The 20,696-nt window shown below is 46.4% G+C and overlaps 1 protein-coding gene across 1 annotated transcript in view; it reads left to right on the plus strand.

Annotated features, from left to right (window-relative positions):
• Positions 1-20,696, plus strand: part of LOC112252012 (cytoplasmic FMR1-interacting protein 1 homolog) — a 33,145-nt gene that overhangs the window by 4,286 nt on the left and 8,163 nt on the right. Inside the window, exons 2-5 of the mRNA XM_042323677.1 lie at positions 8,613-8,730; positions 8,979-9,068; positions 17,828-17,905; positions 19,787-19,908. Coding sequence (XP_042179611.1) covers positions 8,614-8,730; positions 8,979-9,068; positions 17,828-17,905; positions 19,787-19,908 — 407 coding nt within the window. The 5' untranslated portion in view covers position 8,613. The remainder of the gene's footprint in view (positions 1-8,612; positions 8,731-8,978; positions 9,069-17,827; positions 17,906-19,786; positions 19,909-20,696) is intronic.

Raw genomic sequence — 20,696 nt, forward strand, 5'->3', positions numbered from 1 at the left:
GGGCTAGCTGTGTCCCCAGAGCCTGTCTGTCTCAGTTAGGGCTAGCTGTGTCCCCAGAGCCTGTCTGTCTCAGTTAGGGCTAGCTGTGTCCCCAGAGCCTGTCTGTCTCAGTTAGGGCTAGCTGTGTCCCCAGAGCCTGTCTGTCTCAGTTAGGGCTAGCTGTAGGCCTGTCTAGTTAGGGCTGTGTGTCCCCAGAGCCTGTCTGTCTCAGTTAGGGCTAGCTGTGTCCCCAGAGCCTGTCTGTCTCAGTTAGGGCTAGCTGTGTCCCCAGAGCCTGTCTGTCTCAGTTAGGGCTAGAGCTGTGTCCCAGAGCCTGTCTGTCTCAGTTAGGGCTAGCTGTGTCCCCAGAGCCTGTCTGTCTCAGTTAGGGCTAGCTGTGTCCCCAGAGCCTGTCTGTCTCAGTTAGGGCTAGCTGTGTCCCCAGAGCTGTCTCAGTTAGGGCTAGCTGTCTCCCCAGAGCCTGTCTGTCTCAGTTAGGGCTAGCTGTGTCCCCAGAGCCTGTCTGTCTCAGTTAGGGCTAGCTGTGTCCCCAGAGCCTGTCTGTCTCAGTTAGGGCTAGCTGTGTCCCCAGAGCCTGTCTGTCTCAGTTAGGGCTAGCTGTGTCCCCAGAGCCTGTCTGTGTCCCCAGAGCCTGTCTGTCTCAGTTAGGGCTAGCTGTGTCCCCAGAGCCTGTCTGTCTCAGTTAGGGCTAGCTGTGTCCCCAGAGCCCTGTCTCAGTTAGGGCTAGCTGTGTCCCCAGAGCCTGTCTGTCTCAGTTAGGGCTAGCTGTGTCCCCAGAGCCTGTCTGTCTCAGTTAGGGCTAGCTGTGTCCCCAGAGCCTGTCTGTCTCAGTTAGGGCTAGCTGTGTCCCCAGAGCCTGTCTGTCTCAGTTAGGGCTAGCTGTGTCCCCAGAGCCTGTCTGTCTCAGTTAGGGCTAGCTGTGTCCCCAGAGCCTGTCTGTCTCAGTTAGGGCTAGCTGTGTCCCCAGAGCCTGTCTGTCTCAGTTAGGGCTAGCTGTGTCCCCAGAGCCTGTCTGTCTCAGTTAGGGCTAGCTGTGTCCCCAGAGCCTGTCTGTCTCAGTTAGGGCTAGCTGTGTCCCCAGAGCCTGTCTGTCTCAGTTAGGGCTAGCTGTGTCCCCAGCCCCCAGAGCCTCAGTGTAGCTGTGTCCCCAGAGCCTGTCTGTCTCAGTCCCCCCAGAGCCTGTCTGTCTCAGTTAGGGCTAGCTGTGTCCCCAGAGCCTGTCTGTCTGTCTCTGTGTCCCCAGTTCTGTCTCAGGGGCTAGCTGTGTCCCCAGAGCCTGTCTGTCTCAGTTAGGGCTAGCTGTGTCCCCAGAGCCTGTCTGTCTCAGTTAGGGCTAGCTGTGTCCCCAGAGCCTGTCTGTCTCAGTTAGGGCTAGCTGTGTCCCCAGAGCCTGTCTGTCTCAGTTAGGGCTAGCTGTGTCCCCAGAGCCTGTCTGTCTCAGTTAGGGCTAGCTGTGTCCCCAGAGCCTGTCTGTCTCAGTTAGGGCTAGCTGTGTCCCCAGAGCCTGTCTGTCTCAGTTAGGGCCTGTCTGTCTCAGTTAGAGCCTGTCTGTCTCAGTTAGGGCTAGCTGTGTCCCCTGTCTGTCTCAGTTAGGGCTAGCTGTGTCCCCAGAGCCTGTCTGTCTCAGTTAGGCTAGCTGTGTCCCCAGAGCCTGTCTGTCTCAGTTTCCTGCTATTCTGTACCAGGGCAGTTAAGCCTCTTATGGGGGTAAATCCATTTGAATTCAATCACTTTTTGACAGCACCCTTTTTGATTTGAATGAAACCTTCCAGCTTTATTTGCTCGTTGTAGAAGTGCACAGAAAGTGACTAAAACATTCAGGAGATCAAGGGGACCTATTTACCCAACTGTGCCATGAGATATGTCTTCATCACTGGAAAAGATACATGGTTGTGTTCGATATCATTTAAAAGCTTATCATTTATATATATATATAAAATATATATATATATGTACATTTTATTTGTCACATGCCTCGTATACAACAGTTGTAGACAGTGAAATGCTGAATACAACAGTTGTAGACCTTACAGTGAAATGCTGAATACAACAGGTGTAGTAGACCTTACAGTGAAATGCTGAATACAACAGGTGTAGTAGACCTCACAGTGAAATGCTGAATACAACAGGTGTAGTAGACCTTACAGTGAAATGCTGAATACAACAGGTGTAGTAGACCTTACAGTGAAATGCTGAATACAACAGGTGTAGTAGACCTCACAGTGAAATGCTGAATACAACAGGTGTAGTAGACCTTACAGTGAAATGCTGAATACAACAGGTGTAGTAGACCTCACAGTGAAATGCTGAATACAACAGGTGTAGTAGACCTCACAGTGAAATGCTGAATACAACAGGTGTAGTAGACCTTACAGTGAAATGCTGAATACAACAGGTGTAGTAGACCTTACAGTGAAATGTTGAATACAACAAGTGTAGTAGACCTTACAGTGAAATGCTGAATACAACAGGTGTAGTAGACCTTACAGTGAAATGCTGAGTACAACAGGTGTAGTAGACCTCACAGTGAAATGCTGAATACAACAGGTGTAGTAGACCTTACAGTGAAATGCTGAATACAGCAGGTGTAGTAGACCTTACAGTGAAATGTTGAATACAACAGGTGTAGTAGACCTTACAGTGAAATGCTGAATACAACAGGTGTAGTAGACCTTACAGTGAAATGCTGAATACAACAGGTGTAGTAGACCTTACAGTGAAATGCTGAATACAACAGGTGTAGTAGACCTTACAGTGAAATGCTGAATACAACAGGTGTAGTAGACCTTACAGTGAAATGCTGAATACAACAGGTGTAGTAGACCTTACAGTGAAATGCTGAATACAACAGGTGTAGTAGACCTCACAGTGAAATGCTGAATACAACAGGTGTAGTAGACCTTACAGTGAAATGCTGAATACAACAGGTGTAGTAGACCTTACAGTGAAATGCTGAATACAACAGGTGTAGTAGACCTCACAGTGAAATGCTGAATACAACAGGTGTAGTAGACCTTACAGTGAAATGCTGAATACAACAGGTGTAGTAGACCTCACAGTGAAATGCTGAATACAACAGGTGTAGTAGACCTCACAGTGAAATGCTGAATACAACAGGTGTAGTAGACCTTACAGTGAAATGCTGAATACAACAGGTGTAGTAGACCTTACAGTGAAATGTTGAATACAACAAGTGTAGTAGACCTTACAGTGAAATGCTGAATACAACAGGTGTAGTAGACCTTACAGTGAAATGCTGAGTACAACAGGTGTAGTAGACCTCACAGTGAAATGCTGAATACAACAGGTGTAGTAGACCTTACAGTGAAATGCTGAATACAGCAGGTGTAGTAGACCTTACAGTGAAATGTTGAATACAACAGGTGTAGTAGACCTTACAGTGAAATGCTGAATACAACAGGTGTAGTAGACCTTACAGTGAAATGCTGAATACAACAGGTGTAGTAGACCTTACAGTGAAATGCTGAATACAACAGGTGTAGTAGACCTTACAGTGAAATGCTGAATACAACAGGTGTAGTAGACCTTACAGTGAAATGCTGAATACAACAGGTGTAGTAGACCTTACAGTGAAATGCTGAATACAACAGGTGTAGTAGACCTCACAGTAAAATGCTGAATACAACAGGTGTAGTAGACCTCACAGTGAAATGCTGAATACAACAGGTGTAGTAGACCTTACAGTGAAATGCTGAATACAACAGGTGTAGTAGACCTCACAGTGAAATGCTGAATACAACAGGTGTAGTAGACCTTACAGTGAAATGCTGAATACAACAGGTGTAGTAGACCTTACAGTGAAATGCTGAATACAACAGGTGTAGTAGACCTCACAGTGAAATGCTGACACTCAAGTTTTTAACCAACAATGCAGTTTTAAGAAAACTAAGAAATAAAATGAACATAATTAAAGAGCAGCAGTACAATGGCAATAGCGGGGCTATATACAGGGTATTACGGTACAGAGTCAATGTGGAGGCTATATACAGGGTATTACGGTACAGAGTCAATGTGGAGGCTATATACAGGGTATTACGGTACAGAGTCAATGTGGAGGCTATATACAGGGTATTACGGTACAGAGTCAATGTGGAGGCTATATACAGGGTATTACGGTACAGGTTCAATGTGGAGGCTATATACAGGGTATTACGGTACAGAGTCAATGTGGAGGCTATATACAGGGTATTACAGTACAGAGTCAATGTGGAGGCTATATACAGGGTATTACGGTACAGAGTCAATGTGGAGGCTATATACAGGGTATTACGGTACAGAGTCAATGTGGAGGCTATATACAGGGTATTACGGTACAGAGTCAATGTGGAGGCTATATACAGGGTATTACGGTACAGAGTCAATGTGGAGGCTATATACAGGGTATTACGGTACAGAGTCAATGTGGAGGCTATATACAGGGTATTACGGTACAGAGTCAATGTGGAGGCTATATACATGGTATTACGGTACAGGTTCAATGTGGAGGCTATATACAGGGTATTACGGTACAGAGTCAATGTGGAGGCTATATACATGGTATTACGGTACAGGTTCAATGTGGAGGCTATATACATGGTATTACGGAACAGAGTCAATGTGGAGGCTATATACAGGGTATTACGGAACAGAGTCAATGTGGAGGATATATACAGGGTGTTACGGAACAGAGTCAATGTGGAGGCTATATACAGGGTGTTACGGTACAGAGTCAATGTGGAGGCTATATACAGGGTATTACGGTACAGAGTCAATGTGGAGGCTATATACAGGGTGTTACGGTACAGAGTCAATGTGGAGGCTATATACAGGGGTACAGAGTCAATGTGGAGGCTATATACAGGGGTACAGAGTCAATGTGGAGGCTATATACAGTGGTACAGAGTCAATGTGGAGGCTATATACAGGGGTACAGAGTCAATGTGGAGGCTATATACAGGGTACAGAGTCAATGTGGAGGCTATATATAGGGTGTTACGGTACAGAGTCAATGTGGAGGCTATATACAGGGTGTTACGGTACAGAGTCAATGTGGAGGCTATATACAGGGGATACAGAGTCAACCGGGGTACCGGTTTCTCCGGGTAATATGTACATGTAGGTAGAGTTATTAAAGTGACTATGCATAGATAATAAATATTTGCTTAGCTGTTCAGGAGTCTTATGGCTCGGGGTAGAAGCTGTTGAGAAGCATTTTGGACCTAGACTCTGTGCTCCGGTACCGCTTGCCGTGTGGTAGTGGAGAGAACAGTCTATTACTTGGGTGGCTGGAGTCTTTGACAATTTATTAGGCCTTCCTCTGACACTGCCTGGTGTAGAGGTCCTGAATGGCAGGAAGCTTGGGCCCAGTGATGTTCTGGGCCGTACGCACTAGAGGTTATGTTTATGATTTTTCAATGCCGATACCGATTAATCGGCCGATTTTTACATGTATTTGTAATCATGACAATTACAACAATACTGAATGAAAAACTTTTATTTTAACATAATACATATAATACATCAATAAAATCAATTTAGCATGTTCCATTTGGTTTAAATAATGCAGAAACAGTGTTGGAGAAGAAAGTAAAAGTGCAATATGTGCCATGTAAGAAAGCTAACGTTTCAGTTCCTTGCTCAGAACATGAGAACATATGAAAGCCGGTGGTTCCTTTTAACATGAGTCTTCAATATTCCCAGGTAAGACGTTTTAGGTTGTAGTTATTATAGGAATTATGACGCTTAGACAATTGTTTCTATACCATTTGTATTTCATATAACTTTGACTATTGGATGTTCTTATAGGCACTTTAGTATTGCCAGTTTAATCTCAGGAGTTGATAGGCTTGAAGTCATAAACTGGAGACTCATATCTCCCCCGCTAACTTTAAGCATCAGCTGTCAGAGCAGCTTACAGATAATTGCATCTGTACATAGCCCATCTGTAAACAGCCCACCCAACTACCTCATCCCCATATTGCTATATATTGTTTTTGCTCCTTTGCACCCCAGTATCTCTACTTGCATATTCATCTTCTGCACATCTGTCACTCCAGTGTTTAATTGCTAAATTGTAATTATTTTGCCACTATGGCCTATTTATTACCTTACCTCCCTAATCCTACCTCATTTGCACACACTGTATATAGACTTTTCTATTGTGTTAGTGACTGTATGTTTGTTAATTCCATGTGTAACTTTGTTGTTGTATGTGTCTCACTGCTTTGCTTTATCTTGGCCAGGTCGCAGTTGCAAATGAGAACTTGTTCTCAACTAGCCTACCTGGTTAAATAAAGGTAAAATAAATAAATAAACTGTGCTGTGCTGTGCTTCAAGCATTGCTAAGAGCTGCTCGCAAACGCAGTAAAGTGCTGTTTGAATGAATGCTTACCTGCATGCTGCTGCCTACCACCGCTCAGTTGGGGATGACGTCATCGATGCACTTATTGATGAAGCCAGTGACTGATGTGGTGTGTTCCTCAATGCCATTGGATGAATCCCGGAACATATTCCAGTCTGTGCTGCAAAATCAAATCAAAATCAAATTGATTTATATTGATTTATATTGCCCTTCGTACATCAGCTGATATCTCAAAGTGCTGTACAGAAACCCAGCCTAAAACCCAAAACAGCAAGCAATGCAGGTGTAGAAGCACGGTGGCTAGGAAAAACTCCCTAGAAAGGCCAAAACCTAGGAAGAAACCTAGAGAGGAACCAGGCTATGTGGGGTGGCCAGTCCTCTTCTGGCTGTGCCGGGTGGAGATTATAACAGAACATGGCCAAGATGTTCAAATGTTCATAAATGACCAAAACTGTCCTGTAGATTAGCATCTGCTTCCTCTGATCACTTTTTTATTGATCTAGTCACTGGTGCTTCCTGCTTTAATTTTTGTGTGTAAGCAGGAATCAGGAGGATAGAATTATGGTCAGATATGTCAAATGGAGGGTGAGGGAGAGCTTTGTATGCGTCTCTGTGTGTGAAGTAAAGGTGGTCTAGAATTATTTTCCCTCTAGTTGCACATTTATTATGTTGATAGAAATTTGGTAAAAGGGATTTAAGTTTCCCTGCATTAAAGTCCCCGGCTACTAGGAGTGCTGCCTCTGGGTGAGCGTTTTCATGTTTGCTTATGGAAGAATACAGCTCATTCAATGCTGTCTTAGTGCCAGCCTCTGACTGTGGTGGTATGTAAACAGCTACGAAAAATAGAAGAATACAGATGAAAACTCTCTCGGTAGATAGTTGGTCTACAGAATATCATTAGCTATTCTACCTCAGGTGAGCAATAGCTTGAGACTTCCTTAGATATCGTGCATCAGCTGTTATTTACAAAAATACATAGTCCTCCACCTCTTGTCTTACCAGACGCCGCTGTTCTATCCTGCCGGTACAGCGTATAACCAGCCAGCTGTATGTTGATAGTGTCGTCGTTCAGCCACGTCTCCGTGAAGCATAAGATATTACAGTTTTGAATGTCCTGTTGGTAGTTTAATCTTCCGTGAGAAAGCAGTATATCTATCCTTCTCGTCGGGCTCGTCAGAGTCGTGAAAAGAAAAAAAGGATTCTGCTAGTCCGTGGTGAGTAATCACAGTCCTGATGTCTGGAAGTTATTTCCGGTCGTAAGAGACGGTGACTGCAACATTATGTACAAAATAGTAAAACAATAAGTTGCAAATAAACAAACCAAAAACACGATAGGTTGGGGACCGTCTTATCTGTGTGTTGTTCCAGCAGCATCATATCTCTAACTCCTATATCTGTTTTGTTCCAGCAGCATCATATCTCTAACTCCTATATCTGTTTTGTTCCAGCAGCATCATATCTCTAACTCCCATATCTGTTTTGTTCCAGCGGCATCATATCTCTAACTCCTATATCTGTTTTGTTGTTGTAGCATCATATCTCTAACTCCTATATCTGTGTGTTGTTGCAGCATCATATCTCTAACTCCTATATCTGTGTGTTGTTGCAGCGGCATCATATCTCTAACTGCTATATCTGTGTGTTGTTCCAGCAGCATCATATCTCTAACTCCTATATCTGTGTGTTGTTGCAGCATCATATCTCTAACTCCTATATCTGTTGTGTTCCAGCGGCATCATGTCTCTAACTCCTATATCTGTCTTGTTCCAGCAGCATCATATCTCTAACTCCTATATCTGTTTTGTTCCAGCGGCATCATGTCTCTAACTCCTATATCTGTGTGTTGTTGCAGCAGCATCATATCTCTAACTCCTATATCTGTGCGTTATTCCAGCATCATATTTCTAACTCGTATATCTGTGTGTTCTTCCAGCAGCATCATATCTCTAACTCCTATATCTGTGCGTTATTCCAGCATCATATTTCTAACTCGTATATCTGTGTGTTCCAGCATCATATCTCTAACTCCTATATCTGTGTGTTCCAGCATCATATCTCTAACTCCTATATCTGTGTGTTGTTGCAGCAGCATCATGTCTCTAACTCCTATATCTGTGTGTTGTTGCAGCAGCATCATATCTCTAACTCCTATATCTGTGTGTTGTTGCAGCAGCATCATGTCTCTAACTCCTATATCTGTGTGTTCCATCATCATATCTCTAACTCCTATATCTGTGTGTTGTTGCTGCAGCATGGCATCCACGGTGACCCTGGAGGATGCTCTGTCCAATGTGGACCTTCTGGAGGAGCTGCCTCTCCCAGACCAGCAGCCCTGCATCGAGCCCCTGCCCTGCTCCCTCATGTACCAGGTAAGAACTGTTCCCAGACCAGCAGCCCTGCATCGAGCCCCTGCCCTGCTCCCTCATGTACCAGGTAAGAACTGTTCCCAGACCAGCAGCCCTGCATTGAGCCCCTGCCCTGCTCTCTCATGTACCAGGTAAGAACTGTTCTCAGACCAGGTAATTACAGTATTCATTTGCACCGTGTCTGTGCGCCGTGCACAGAGCAAACTGTTAGCCTTCCTTTGATTCCAATCTAACATCCCATCTCTTTGCAGCCCAACTTCAACACCAACTTCGAAGACCGTAATGCCTTTGTGACGGGGATCGCCAGATATATCGAGCAGGCCACCGTCCACTCTAGCATGGTAAGTACCAGTTTCCGGACACATCGAGCAGGCCACCGTCCACTCTAGCATGGTAAGTACCAGTTTCCGGACACATCGAGCAGGCCACCGTCCACTCTGGCATGGTAAGTACCAGGTTCCAGACACATCGAGCAGGCCTCCGTCCACTCTAGCATGGTAAGTACCAGTTTCCAGACACATCGAGCAGGCCTCCGTCCACTCTAGCATGGTAAGTACCAATTGCCATGTGTAGCCTCATGAATAGATTGAAAATGTATTCGTTATGCCTTTTGGAATGAATAAACTCCGTTCATGAACTTCCTCTAAATTCTCTAGTCTGTTGATACTTCATGTGGGAAACTTAGTCCCCAGAACAGGGACAAAAGAGAGGGGTAGAGTTAGAGAGAGAGAGCTGGTGGGATGGTTTATAGGGTGAATAAGGATTTTTTAGGGTTTATATGGGTGAAATAAGGCTGAGGAGACTTGGCTGTGTCCCTGTGACAGGAACGAGGACCCAGGCCAAGCTCTTGGGTTGCATCACAAATGGCACCCTATTCCCTATATAGACCCCTATGGCTCTGGTCTAAAGCAGTGCACTATATAGGGAATAGGGCTCTGGTCTAAAGTAGCGCACTATATAGGGAATAGGGCTCTGGTCTAATGTAGTGCACTATATAGGGAATAGGGCTCTGGTCTAAAGTAGTGCACTATATAGGGAATAGGGCTCTGGTCTAAAGTAGTGCACTATATAGGGAATAGGGCTCTGGTCTAATGTAGTGCACTATATAGGGAATAGGGCTCTGGTCTAATGTAGTGCACTATATAGGGAATAGGGCTCTGGTCTAAAGTAGTGCACTATATAGGGAATAGGGCTCTGGTCTAAAGTAGTGCACTATATAGGAATAGGGCTCTGGTCTGAAGTAGTGCACTATATAGAGAACAGGGCTCTGGTCTAAAATAGTGCACTATAGAGGGAATGGGGTGCCATTTGGGTGCCACACATACCAGGTCTCTCTGCTGCACTGTGACATGTCTGCTTTAGTAGGGGAATAGTGGTGCTTTGTACTCAATTAGTGAGGGGTAATTGATGTTGTAGAGCGCCTGCCCACCTGCCAAGGCTCTATCAAACAGCACTTTGTATGCAGCCAGCCAACCAACCAACCAGGGACCAAGGCTGCTCTGAATGCACTGAAGCACTACAATACCTCAGCAACCTCTGAGAGAGAGGCTAGTATCTGTATTGTACCTCAGGAACCTCAGAGAGAGAGGCTAGTATCTGTATTGTACCTCAGGAACCTCAGAGAGAGAGGCTAGTATCTGTATTGTACCTCAGGAACCTCAGAGAGAGAGGCTAATATCTGTATTGTACCTCAGGAACCTCAGAGAGAGAGGCTAATATCTGTATTGTACCTCAGGAACCTCAGAGAGGCTAGTAGCTGTATTGTACCTCACCAACCTCAGAGAGAGGCTAGTATCTGTATTGTACCTCAGGAACCTCAGAGAGAGAGGCTAGTATCTGTATTGTACCTCACCAACCTCAGAGAGAGGCTAGTATCTGTATTGTACCTCAGGAACCTCAGAGAGGCTAGTAGCTGTATTGTACCTTAGAGAGAGAGGCTAGTATCTGTATTGTACCTCAGGAACCTCAGAGAGGCTAGTAGCTGTATTGTACCTCACCAACCTCAGAGAGAGAGGCTAGTATCTGTATTGTACCTCAGGAACCTCAGAGAGGCTAGTAGCTGTATTGTACCTCACCAACCTCAGAGAGAGAGGCTAGTATCTGTATTGTACCTCAGGAACCTTAGAGAGGCTAGTAGCTGTATTGTACCTTAGAGAGAGAGGCTAGTATCTGTATTGTACCTCAGGAACCTCAGAGAGGCTAGTAGCTGTATTGTACCTCACCAACCTCAGAGAGAGAGGCTAGTATCTGTATTGTACCTCAGGAACCTCAGAGAGAGGCTAGTATCTGTATTGTACCTCAGGAACCTCAGAGAGGCTAGTAGCTGTATTGTACCTCACCAACCTCAGAGAGAGAGGCTAGTATCTGTATTGTACCTCAGGAACCTCAGAGAGAGGCAAGTATCTGTATTGTACCTCAGGAACCTCAGAGAGGCTAGTATCTGTATTGTACCTCAGGAACCTCAGAGAGAGAGGCTAGTATCTGTATTGTACCTCAGGAACCTCAGAGAGAGGCTAGTATCTGTATTGTACCTCAGGAACCTCAGAGAGAGGCTAGTATCTGTATTGTACCTCACCAACCTCAGAGAGGCTAGTAGCTGTATTGTACCTCAGGAACCTCAGAGAGGCTAGTAGCTGTATTGTACCTCAGGAACCTCAGAGAGAGGCTAGTAGCTGTATTGTACCTCACCAACCTCAGAGAGAGGCTAGTATCTGTATTGTACCTCAGGAACCTCAGAGAGGCTAGTAGCTGTATTGTACCTCACCAACCTCAGAGAGAGGCTAGTATCTGTATTATACCTCAGGAACCTCAGAGAGAGAGGCTAGTATCTGTATTGTACCTCACCAACCTCAGAGAGAGGCTAGTATCTGTATTGTACCTCAGGAACCTCAGAGAGTGAGGCTAGTATCTGTATTGTACCTCACCAACCTCAGAGAGAGGCTAGTATCTGTATTGTACCTCAGGAACCTCAGAGAGGCTAGTATCTGTATTGTACCTCACCAACCTCAGAGAGAGAGGCTAGTATCTGTATTGTACCTCAGGAACCTCAGAGAGGCTAGTAGCTGTATTGTACCTCACCAACCTCAGAGAGAGGCTAGTATCTGTATTGTACCTCAGGAACCTTAGAGAGGCTAGTAGCTGTATTGTACCTTAGAGAGAGAGGCTAGTATCTGTATTGTACCTCAGGAACCTCAGAGAGGCTAGTATCTGTATTGTACCTCACCAACCTCAGAGAGAGAGGCTAGTATCTGTATTGTACCTCAGGAACCTCAGAGAGAGGCTAGTATCTGTATTGTACCTCAGGAACCTCAGAGAGGCTAGTAGCTGTATTGTACCTCACCAACCTCAGAGAGAGAGGCTAGTATCTGTATTGTACCTCAGGAACCTCAGAGAGGCTAGTAGCTGTATTGTACCTTAGAGAGAGAGGCTAGTATCTGTATTGTACCTCAGGAACCTCAGAGAGGCTAGTAGCTGTATTGTACCTCACCAACCTCAGAGAGAGAGGCTAGTATCTGTATTGTACCTCAGGAACCTCAGAGAGAGCAAGTATCTGTATTGTACCTCAGGAACCTCAGAGAGGCTAGTATCTGTATTGTACCTCAGGAACCTCAGAGAGAGAGGCTAGTATCTGTATTGTACCTCAGGAACCTCAGAGAGAGGCTAGTATCTGTATTGTACCTCAGGAACCTCAGAGAGAGGCTAGTATCTGTATTGTACCTCACCAACCTCAGAGAGGCTAGTAGCTGTATTGTACCTCAGGAACCTCAGAGAGGCTAGTAGCTGTATTGTACCTCAGGAACCTCAGAGAGAGGCTAGTATCTGTATTGTACCTCAGGAACCTCAGAGAGAGGCTAGTATCTGTATTGTACCTCAGGAACCTCAGAGAGGCTAGTATCTGTATTGTACCTCAGGAACCTCAGAGAGAGGGGCTAGTATCTGTATTGTACCTCAGGAACCTCAGAGAGGCTAGTAGCTGTATTGTACCTCAGGAACCTCAGAGAGGCTAGTAGCTGTATTGTACCTCAGGAACCTCAGAGAGAGGCTAGTAGCTGTATTGTACCTCAGGAACCTCAGAGAGAGAGGCTAGTATCTGTATTGTACCTCAGGAACCTCAGAGAGAGGCTAGTAGCTGTATTGTACCTCAGGAACCTCAGAGAGAGGCTAGTATCTGTATTGTACCTCAGGAACCTCAGAGAGAGGCTAGTAGCTGTATTGTACCTCAGTAACCTCAGAGAGAGAGGCTAGTATCTGTATTGTACCTCAGGAACCTCAGAGAGAGGCTAGTATCTGTATTGTACCTCAGGAACCTCAGAGAGGCTAGTAGCTGTATTGTACCTCACCAACCTCAGAGAGAGAGGCTAGTATCTGTATTGTACCTCAGGAACCTCAGAGAGGCTAGTAGCTGTATTGTACCTCACCAACCTCAGAGAGAGAGGCTAGTATCTGTATTGTACCTCAGGAACCTCAGAGAGAGGTAGTATCTGTATTGTACCTCAGGAACCTCAGAGAGGCTAGTATCTGTATTGTACCTCAGGAACCTCAGAGAGAGAGGCTAGTATCTGTATTGTACCTCAGGAACCTCAGAGAGAGGCTAGTATCTGTATTGTACCTCAGGAACCTCAGAGAGAGGCTAGTATCTGTATTGTACCTCACCAACCTCAGAGAGGCTAGTAGCTGTATTGTACCTCAGGAACCTCAGAGAGGCTAGTAGCTGTATTGTACCTCAGGAACCTCAGAGAGAGGCTAGTATCTGTATTGTACCTCAGGAACCTCAGAGAGAGGCTAGTATCTGTATTGTACCTCAGGAACCTCAGAGAGGCTAGTATCTGTATTGTACCTCAGGAACCTCAGAGAGAGGGGCTAGTATCTGTATTGTACCTCAGGAACCTCAGAGAGGCTAGTAGCTGTATTGTACCTCAGGAACCTCAGAGAGGCTAGTAGCTGTATTGTACCTCAGGAACCTCAGAGAGAGGCTAGTAGCTGTATTGTACCTCAGGAACCTCAGAGAGAGAGGCTAGTATCTGTATTGTACCTCAGGAACCTCAGAGAGAGGCTAGTAGCTGTATTGTACCTCAGGAACCTCAGAGAGAGGCTAGTATCTGTATTGTACCTCAGGAACCTCAGAGAGAGGCTAGTAGCTGTATTGTACCTCAGTAACCTCAGAGAGAGAGGCTAGTATCTGTATTGTACCTCAGGAACCTCAGAGAGAGGCTAGTATCTGTATTGTACCTCAGGAACCTCAGAGAGGCTAGTAGCTGTATTGTACCTCACCAACCTCAGAGAGGCTAGTAGCTGTATTGTACCTCAGGAACCTCAGAGAGGCTAGTAGCTGTATTGTACCTCAGGAACCTCAGAGAGAGGCTAGTATCTGTATTGTACCTCAGGAACCTCAGAGAGAGGCTAGTATCTGTATTGTACCTCAGGAACCTCAGAGAGGCTAGTATCTGTATTGTACCTCAGGAACCTCAGAGAGAGGGGCTAGTATCTGTATTGTACCTCAGGAACCTCAGAGAGGCTAGTAGCTGTATTGTACCTCAGGAACCTCAGAGAGGCTAGTAGCTGTATTGTACCTCAGGAACCTCAGAGAGAGGCTAGTAGCTGTATTGTACCTCAGGAACCTCAGAGAGAGAGGCTAGTATCTGTATTGTACCTCAGGAACCTCAGAGAGAGGCTAGTAGCTGTATTGTACCTCAGGAACCTCAGAGAGAGGCTAGTATCTGTATTGTACCTCAGGAACCTCAGAGAGAGGCTAGTAGCTGTATTGTACCTCAGTAACCTCAGAGAGAGAGGCTAGTATCTGTATTGTACCTCAGGAACCTCAGAGAGAGGCTAGTATCTGTATTGTACCTCAGGAACCTCAGAGAGGCTAGTAGCTGTATTGTACCTCACCAACCTCAGAGAGAGAGCTAGTATCTGTATTGTACCTCAGGAACCTCAGAGAGGCTAGTAGCTGTATTGTACCTCACCAACCTCAGAGAGAGAGGCTAGTATCTGTATTGTACCTCAGGAACCTCAGAGAGAGGCAAGTATCTGTATTGTACCTCAGGAACCTCAGAGAGGCTAGTATCTGTATTGTACCTCAGGAACCTCAGAGAGAGAGGCTAGTATCTGTATTGTACCTCAGGAACCTCAGAGAGAGGCTAGTATCTGTATTGTACCTCAGGAACCTCAGAGAGAGGCTAGTATCTGTATTGTACCTCACCAACCTCAGAGAGGCTAGTAGCTGTATTGTACCTCAGGAACCTCAGAGAGGCTAGTAGCTGTATTGTACCTCAGGAACCTCAGAGAGAGGCTAGTAGCTGTATTGTACCTCAGGAACCTCAGAGAGAGGCTAGTATCTGTATTGTACCTCAGGAACCTCAGAGAGAGGCTAGTATCTGTATTGTACCTCACCAACCTCAGAGAGGCTAGTAGCTGTATTGTACCTCAGGAACCTCAGAGAGGCTAGTAGCTGTATTGTACCTCAGGAACCTCAGAGAGAGGCTAGTATCTGTATTGTACCTCAGGAACCTCAGAGAGAGAGGCTAGTATCTGTATTGTACCTCAGGAACCTCAGAGAGGGCTAGTAGCTGTATTGTACCTCAGGAACCTCAGAGAGGCTAGTAGCTGTATTGTACCTCACCAACCTCAGAGAGAGAGGCTAGTATCTGTATTGTACCTCAGGAACCTCAGAGAGACTAGTAGCTGTATTGTACCTTAGAGAGAGAGGCTAGTATCTGTATTGTACCTCAGGAACCTCAGAGAGGCTAGTAGCTGTATTGTACCTCACCAACCTCAGAGAGAGAGGCTAGTATCTGTATTGTACCTCAGGAACCTCAGAGAGAGGCAAGTATCTGTATTGTACCTCAGGAACCTCAGAGAGAGACGCTAGTATCTGTATTGTACCTCAGGAACCTCAGAGAGAGGCTAGTATCTGTATTGTACCTCAGGAACCTCAGAGAGGCTAGTATCTGTATTGTACCTCAGGAACCTCAGAGAGAGAGGCTAGTATCTGTATTGTACCTCACCAACCTCAGAGAGGCTAGTAGCTGTATTGTACCTCAGGAACCTCAGAGAGGCTAGTAGCTGTATTGTACCTCAGGAACCTCAGAGAGAGGCTAGTATCTGTATTGTACCTCAGGAACCTCAGAGAGAGGCTAGTATCTGTATTGTACCTCAGGAACCTCAGAGAGGCTAGTATCTGTATTGTACCTCAGGAACCTCAGAGAGAGGGGCTAGTATCTGTATTGTACCTCAGGAACCTCAGAGAGGCTAGTAGCTGTATTGTACCTCAGGAACCTCAGAGAGGCTAGTAGCTGTATTGTACCTCAGGAACCTCAGAGAGAGGCTAGTAGCTGTATTGTACCTCAGGAACCTCAGAGAGAGAGGCTAGTATCTGTATTGTACCTCAGGAACCTCAGAGAGAGGCTAGTAGCTGTATTGTACCTCAGGAACCTCAGAGAGAGGCTAGTATCTGTATTGTACCTCAGGAACCTCAGAGAGAGGCTAGTAGCTGTATTGTACCTCAGTAACCTCAGAGAGAGAGGCTAGTATCTGTATTGTACCTCAGGAACCTCAGAGAGAGAGGCTAGTATCTGTATTGTACCTCAGGAACCTCAGAGAGGCTAGTAGCTGTATTGTACCTCACCAACCTCAGAGAGAGAGGCTAGTATCTGTATTGTACCTCAGGAACCTCAGAGAGGCTAGTAGCTGTATTGTACCTCACCAACCTCAGAGAGAGAGGCTAGTATCTGTATTGTACCTCAGGAACCTCAGAGAGAGGCAAGTATCTGTATTGTACCTCAGGAACCTCAGAGAGAGACGCTAGTATCTGTATTGTACCTCAGGAACCTCAGAGAGAGAGGCTAGTATCTGTATTGTACCTCAGGAACCTCAGAGAGAGGCTAGTATCTGTATTGTACCTCAGGAACCTCAGAGAGAGGCTAGTATCTGTATTGTACCTCACCAACCTCAGAGAGGCTAGTAGCTGTATTGTACCTCAGGAACCTCAGAGAGGCTAGTAGCTGTATTGTACCTCAGGAACCTCAGAGAGAGGCTAGTAGCTGTATTGTACCTCAGGAACCTCAGAGAGAGGCTAGTATCTGTATTGTACCTCAGGAACCTCAGAGAGAGGCTAGTATCTGTATTGTACCTCACCAACCTCAGAGAGGCTAGTAGCTGTATTGTACCTCAGGAACCTCAGAGAGGCTAGTAGCTGTATTGTACCTCAGGAACCTCAGAGAGAGGCTAGTATCTGTATTGTACCTCAGGAACCTCAGAGAGAGAGGCTAGTATCTGTATTGTACCTCAGGAACCTCAGAGAGGGGCTAGTAGCTGTATTGTACCTCAGGAACCTCAGAGAGAGAGGCTAGTATCTGTATTGTACCTCAGGAACCTCAGAGAGAGGCTAGTAGCTGTATTGTACCTCAGGAACCTCAGAGAGAGGCTAGTATCTGTATTGTACCTCAGGAACCTCAGAGAGAGAGGCTAGTATCTGTATTGTACCTCAGGAACCTCAGAGAGAGGCTAGTAGCTGTATTGTACCTCACCAACCTCAGAGAGAGGCTAGTATCTGTATTGTACCTCAGGAACCTCAGAGAGAGGCTAGTAGCTGTATTGTACCTCAGTAACCTCAGAGAGAGAGGCTAGTAGCTGTATTGTACCTCAGGAACCTCAGAGAGAGGCTAGTATCTGTATTGTACCTCAGGAACCTCAGAGAGAGATGCTAGTATCTGTATTGTACCTCAGGAACCTCAGAGAGAGAGGCTAGTATCTGTATTGTACCTCAGGAACCTCAGAGAGAGGCTAGTATCTGTATTGTACCTCAGGAACCTCAGAGAGAGAGGCTAGTATCTGTATTGTACCTCAGGAACCTCAGAGAGAGGCTAGTAGCTGTATTGTACCTCACCAACCTCAGAGAGGCTAGTATCTGTATTGTACCTCAGGAACCTCAGAGAGGCTAGTATCTGTATTGTACCTCAGGAACCTCAGAGAGAGAGGCTAGTATCTGTATTGTACCTCAGGAACCTCAGAGAGGCTAGTATCTGTATTGTACCTCAGGAACCTCAGTGAGGCTAGTAGCTGTATTGTGTTTGAGAGCCTTTTAAATGTCTTCCTTTAGAATGAGATGCTGGAGGAGGGCCAGGAGTATGCTGTGATGCTGTACACGTGGAGGAGCTGCTCTCGAGCTATCCCACAGGTAACCACTGCATGGCTGACTGATATATTGTTCTCATGCTATCCCACAGGTAACCACTGCATGGCTGACTGATATACTGCTCTCATGCTATCCCACAGGTAACCACTGCATGGCTGACTGATATACTGCTCTCATGCTCTCATGCTATCCCACAGGTAACCACTGCATGGCTGACTGATATACTGCTCTCATGCTCTCATGCTATCCCACAGGTAACCACTGCATGGCTGACTGATATACTGCTCTCATGCTATCCCACAGGTAACCACTGCATGGCTGACTGATATACTGCTCTCATGCTCTCATGCTATCCCACAGGTAACCACTGCATGGCTGACTGATATACTGCTCTCATGCTATCCCACAGGTAACCACTGCATGGCTGACTGATATACTGTTCTCATGCTATCCCACAGGTAACCACTGCATGGCTGAATGATATACTGCTCTCATGCTATCCCACAGGTAACCACTGCATGGCTGACTGATATACTGTTCTCATGCTATCCCACAGGTAACCACTGCATGGCTGACTGATATACTGCTCTCATGCTATCCCACAGGTAACCACTGCATGGCTGACTGATATACTGTTCTCATGCTATCCCACAGGTAACCACTGCAGGGCTGACTGATATACTGTTCTCATGCTATCCCACAGGTAACCACTGCATGGCTGACTGATATACTGCTCTCATGCTATCCCACAGGTAACCACTGCATGGCTGACTGATATACTGCTCTCATGCTATCCCACAGGTAACCACTGCATGGCTGACTGATATACTGTTCTCATGCTATCCCACAGGTAACCACTGCATGGCTGACTGATATACTGCTCTCATGCTATCCCACAGGTAACCACTGCATGGCTGACTGATATACTGCTGTCATGTTATCCCACAGGTAACCACTGCATGGCTGACTGATATACTGTTCTCATGCTATCCCACAGGTAACCACTGCATGGCTGACTGATATACTGCTCTCATGCTATCCCACAGGTAACCACTGCATGGCTGACTGATATACTGCTCTCATGCTCTCATGCTATCCCACAGGTAACCACTGCATGGCTGACTGATATACTGTTCTCATGCTATCCCACAGGTAACCACTGCATGGCTGACTGATATACTGCTCTCATGCTATCCCACAGGTAACCACTGCATGGCTGACTGATATACTGCTCTCATGCTATCCCACAGGTAACCACTGCAGGGCTGACTGATATACTGCTCTCATGCTATCCCATAGGTAACCACTGCATGGCTGACTGATATACTGTTCTCATGCTATCCCACAGGTAACCACTGCATGGCTGACTTATATACTGCTCTCATGCTATCCCACAGGTAACCACTGCATGGCTGACTGATATACTGCTCTCATGCTATCCCACAGGTAACCACTGCATGGCTGACAGATATACTGTTCTCATGCTATCCCACAGGTAACCACTGCATGGCTGACTGATATACTGCTCTCATGCTATCCCACAGGTAACCACTGCATGGCTGACTGATATACTGCTCTCATGCTATCCCACAGGTAACCACTGCATGGCTGAATGATATACTGCTCTCATGCTATCCCACAGGTAACCACTGCATGGCTGACTGATATACTGCTCTCATGCTATCCCACAGGTAACCACTGCATGGCTGACTGATATACTGTTCTCATGCTATCCCACAGGTAACCACTGCATGGCTGAGGCTGATCTGATACTCCACATAACTCTAACATTACAATCCATTTTTTCATTGTAGTTGCAAACTATTGTAGGTCTTCATGCAATGTATTGCTCCTGATCTCCCATGTGAATTGCTCCTGATCCCCCATATGAATTGCTCTCTTCTCTCTTCCTCCCTCTACCAGGTGAAGTGTAATGAGCAGCCTAACAGAGTGGAGATCTATGAGAAGACAGTGGAGGTGCTGGAGCCTGAGGTCACCAAGCTCATGAACTTTATGTACTTCCAGGTAACACCAACCAGCCAGAGGCACCCTCACCTCTCTCTCTGTCCCACCAACCAGACACCCTGACCCCTCTCTCTGTCCCACCAACCAGCCAGAGGCATCCTCACCTCTCTCGCTCTGTCCCACCAACCAGACACCCTGACCCCTCTCTCTGTCCCACCAACCAGACACCCTAACCCCTCTCTCTGTCACACCCACCAGACACCCTGACCCCTCTCTCTGTCCCACCAACCAGACACCCTGACCTCTCTCTCTGTCACACCAACCAGACACCCTAACCCCTCTCTCTGTCACACCCACCAGACACCCTGACCTCTCTGTCCCACCAACCAGACACTCTAACCCCTCTGTCCCACCAACCAGACACCCTAACCCCTCTCTCTGTCCCACCAACCAGACACCCTAACCCCTCTCTCTGTCCCACCAACCAGCCAGAGGCATCCTCACCTCTCTCGCTCTGTCCCACCAACCAGACACCCTGACCCTCTCTCTGTCCCACCAACCAGACACCCTAACCCCTCTCTCTGTCACACCCACCAGACACCCTGACCCCTCTCTCTGTCCCACCAACCAGACACCCTGACCTCTCTCTCTGTCACACCAACCAGACACCCTAACCCCTCTCTCTGTCACACCCACCAGACACCCTGACCTCTCTGTCCCACCAACCAGACACTCTAACCCCTCTCTCTGTCCCACCAACCAGACACCCTAACCCCTCTCTCTGTCCCACCAACCAGACACCCTAACCCCTCTCTCTGTCCCACCAACCAGACACCCTGACCTCTCTGTCCCACCAACCAGACACCCT

Source organism: Oncorhynchus tshawytscha, linkage group LG06 (assembly GCF_018296145.1).
Source record: "Oncorhynchus tshawytscha isolate Ot180627B linkage group LG06, Otsh_v2.0, whole genome shotgun sequence".
In the NCBI taxonomy this organism is placed as follows: domain Eukaryota; kingdom Metazoa; phylum Chordata; class Actinopteri; order Salmoniformes; family Salmonidae; genus Oncorhynchus; species Oncorhynchus tshawytscha.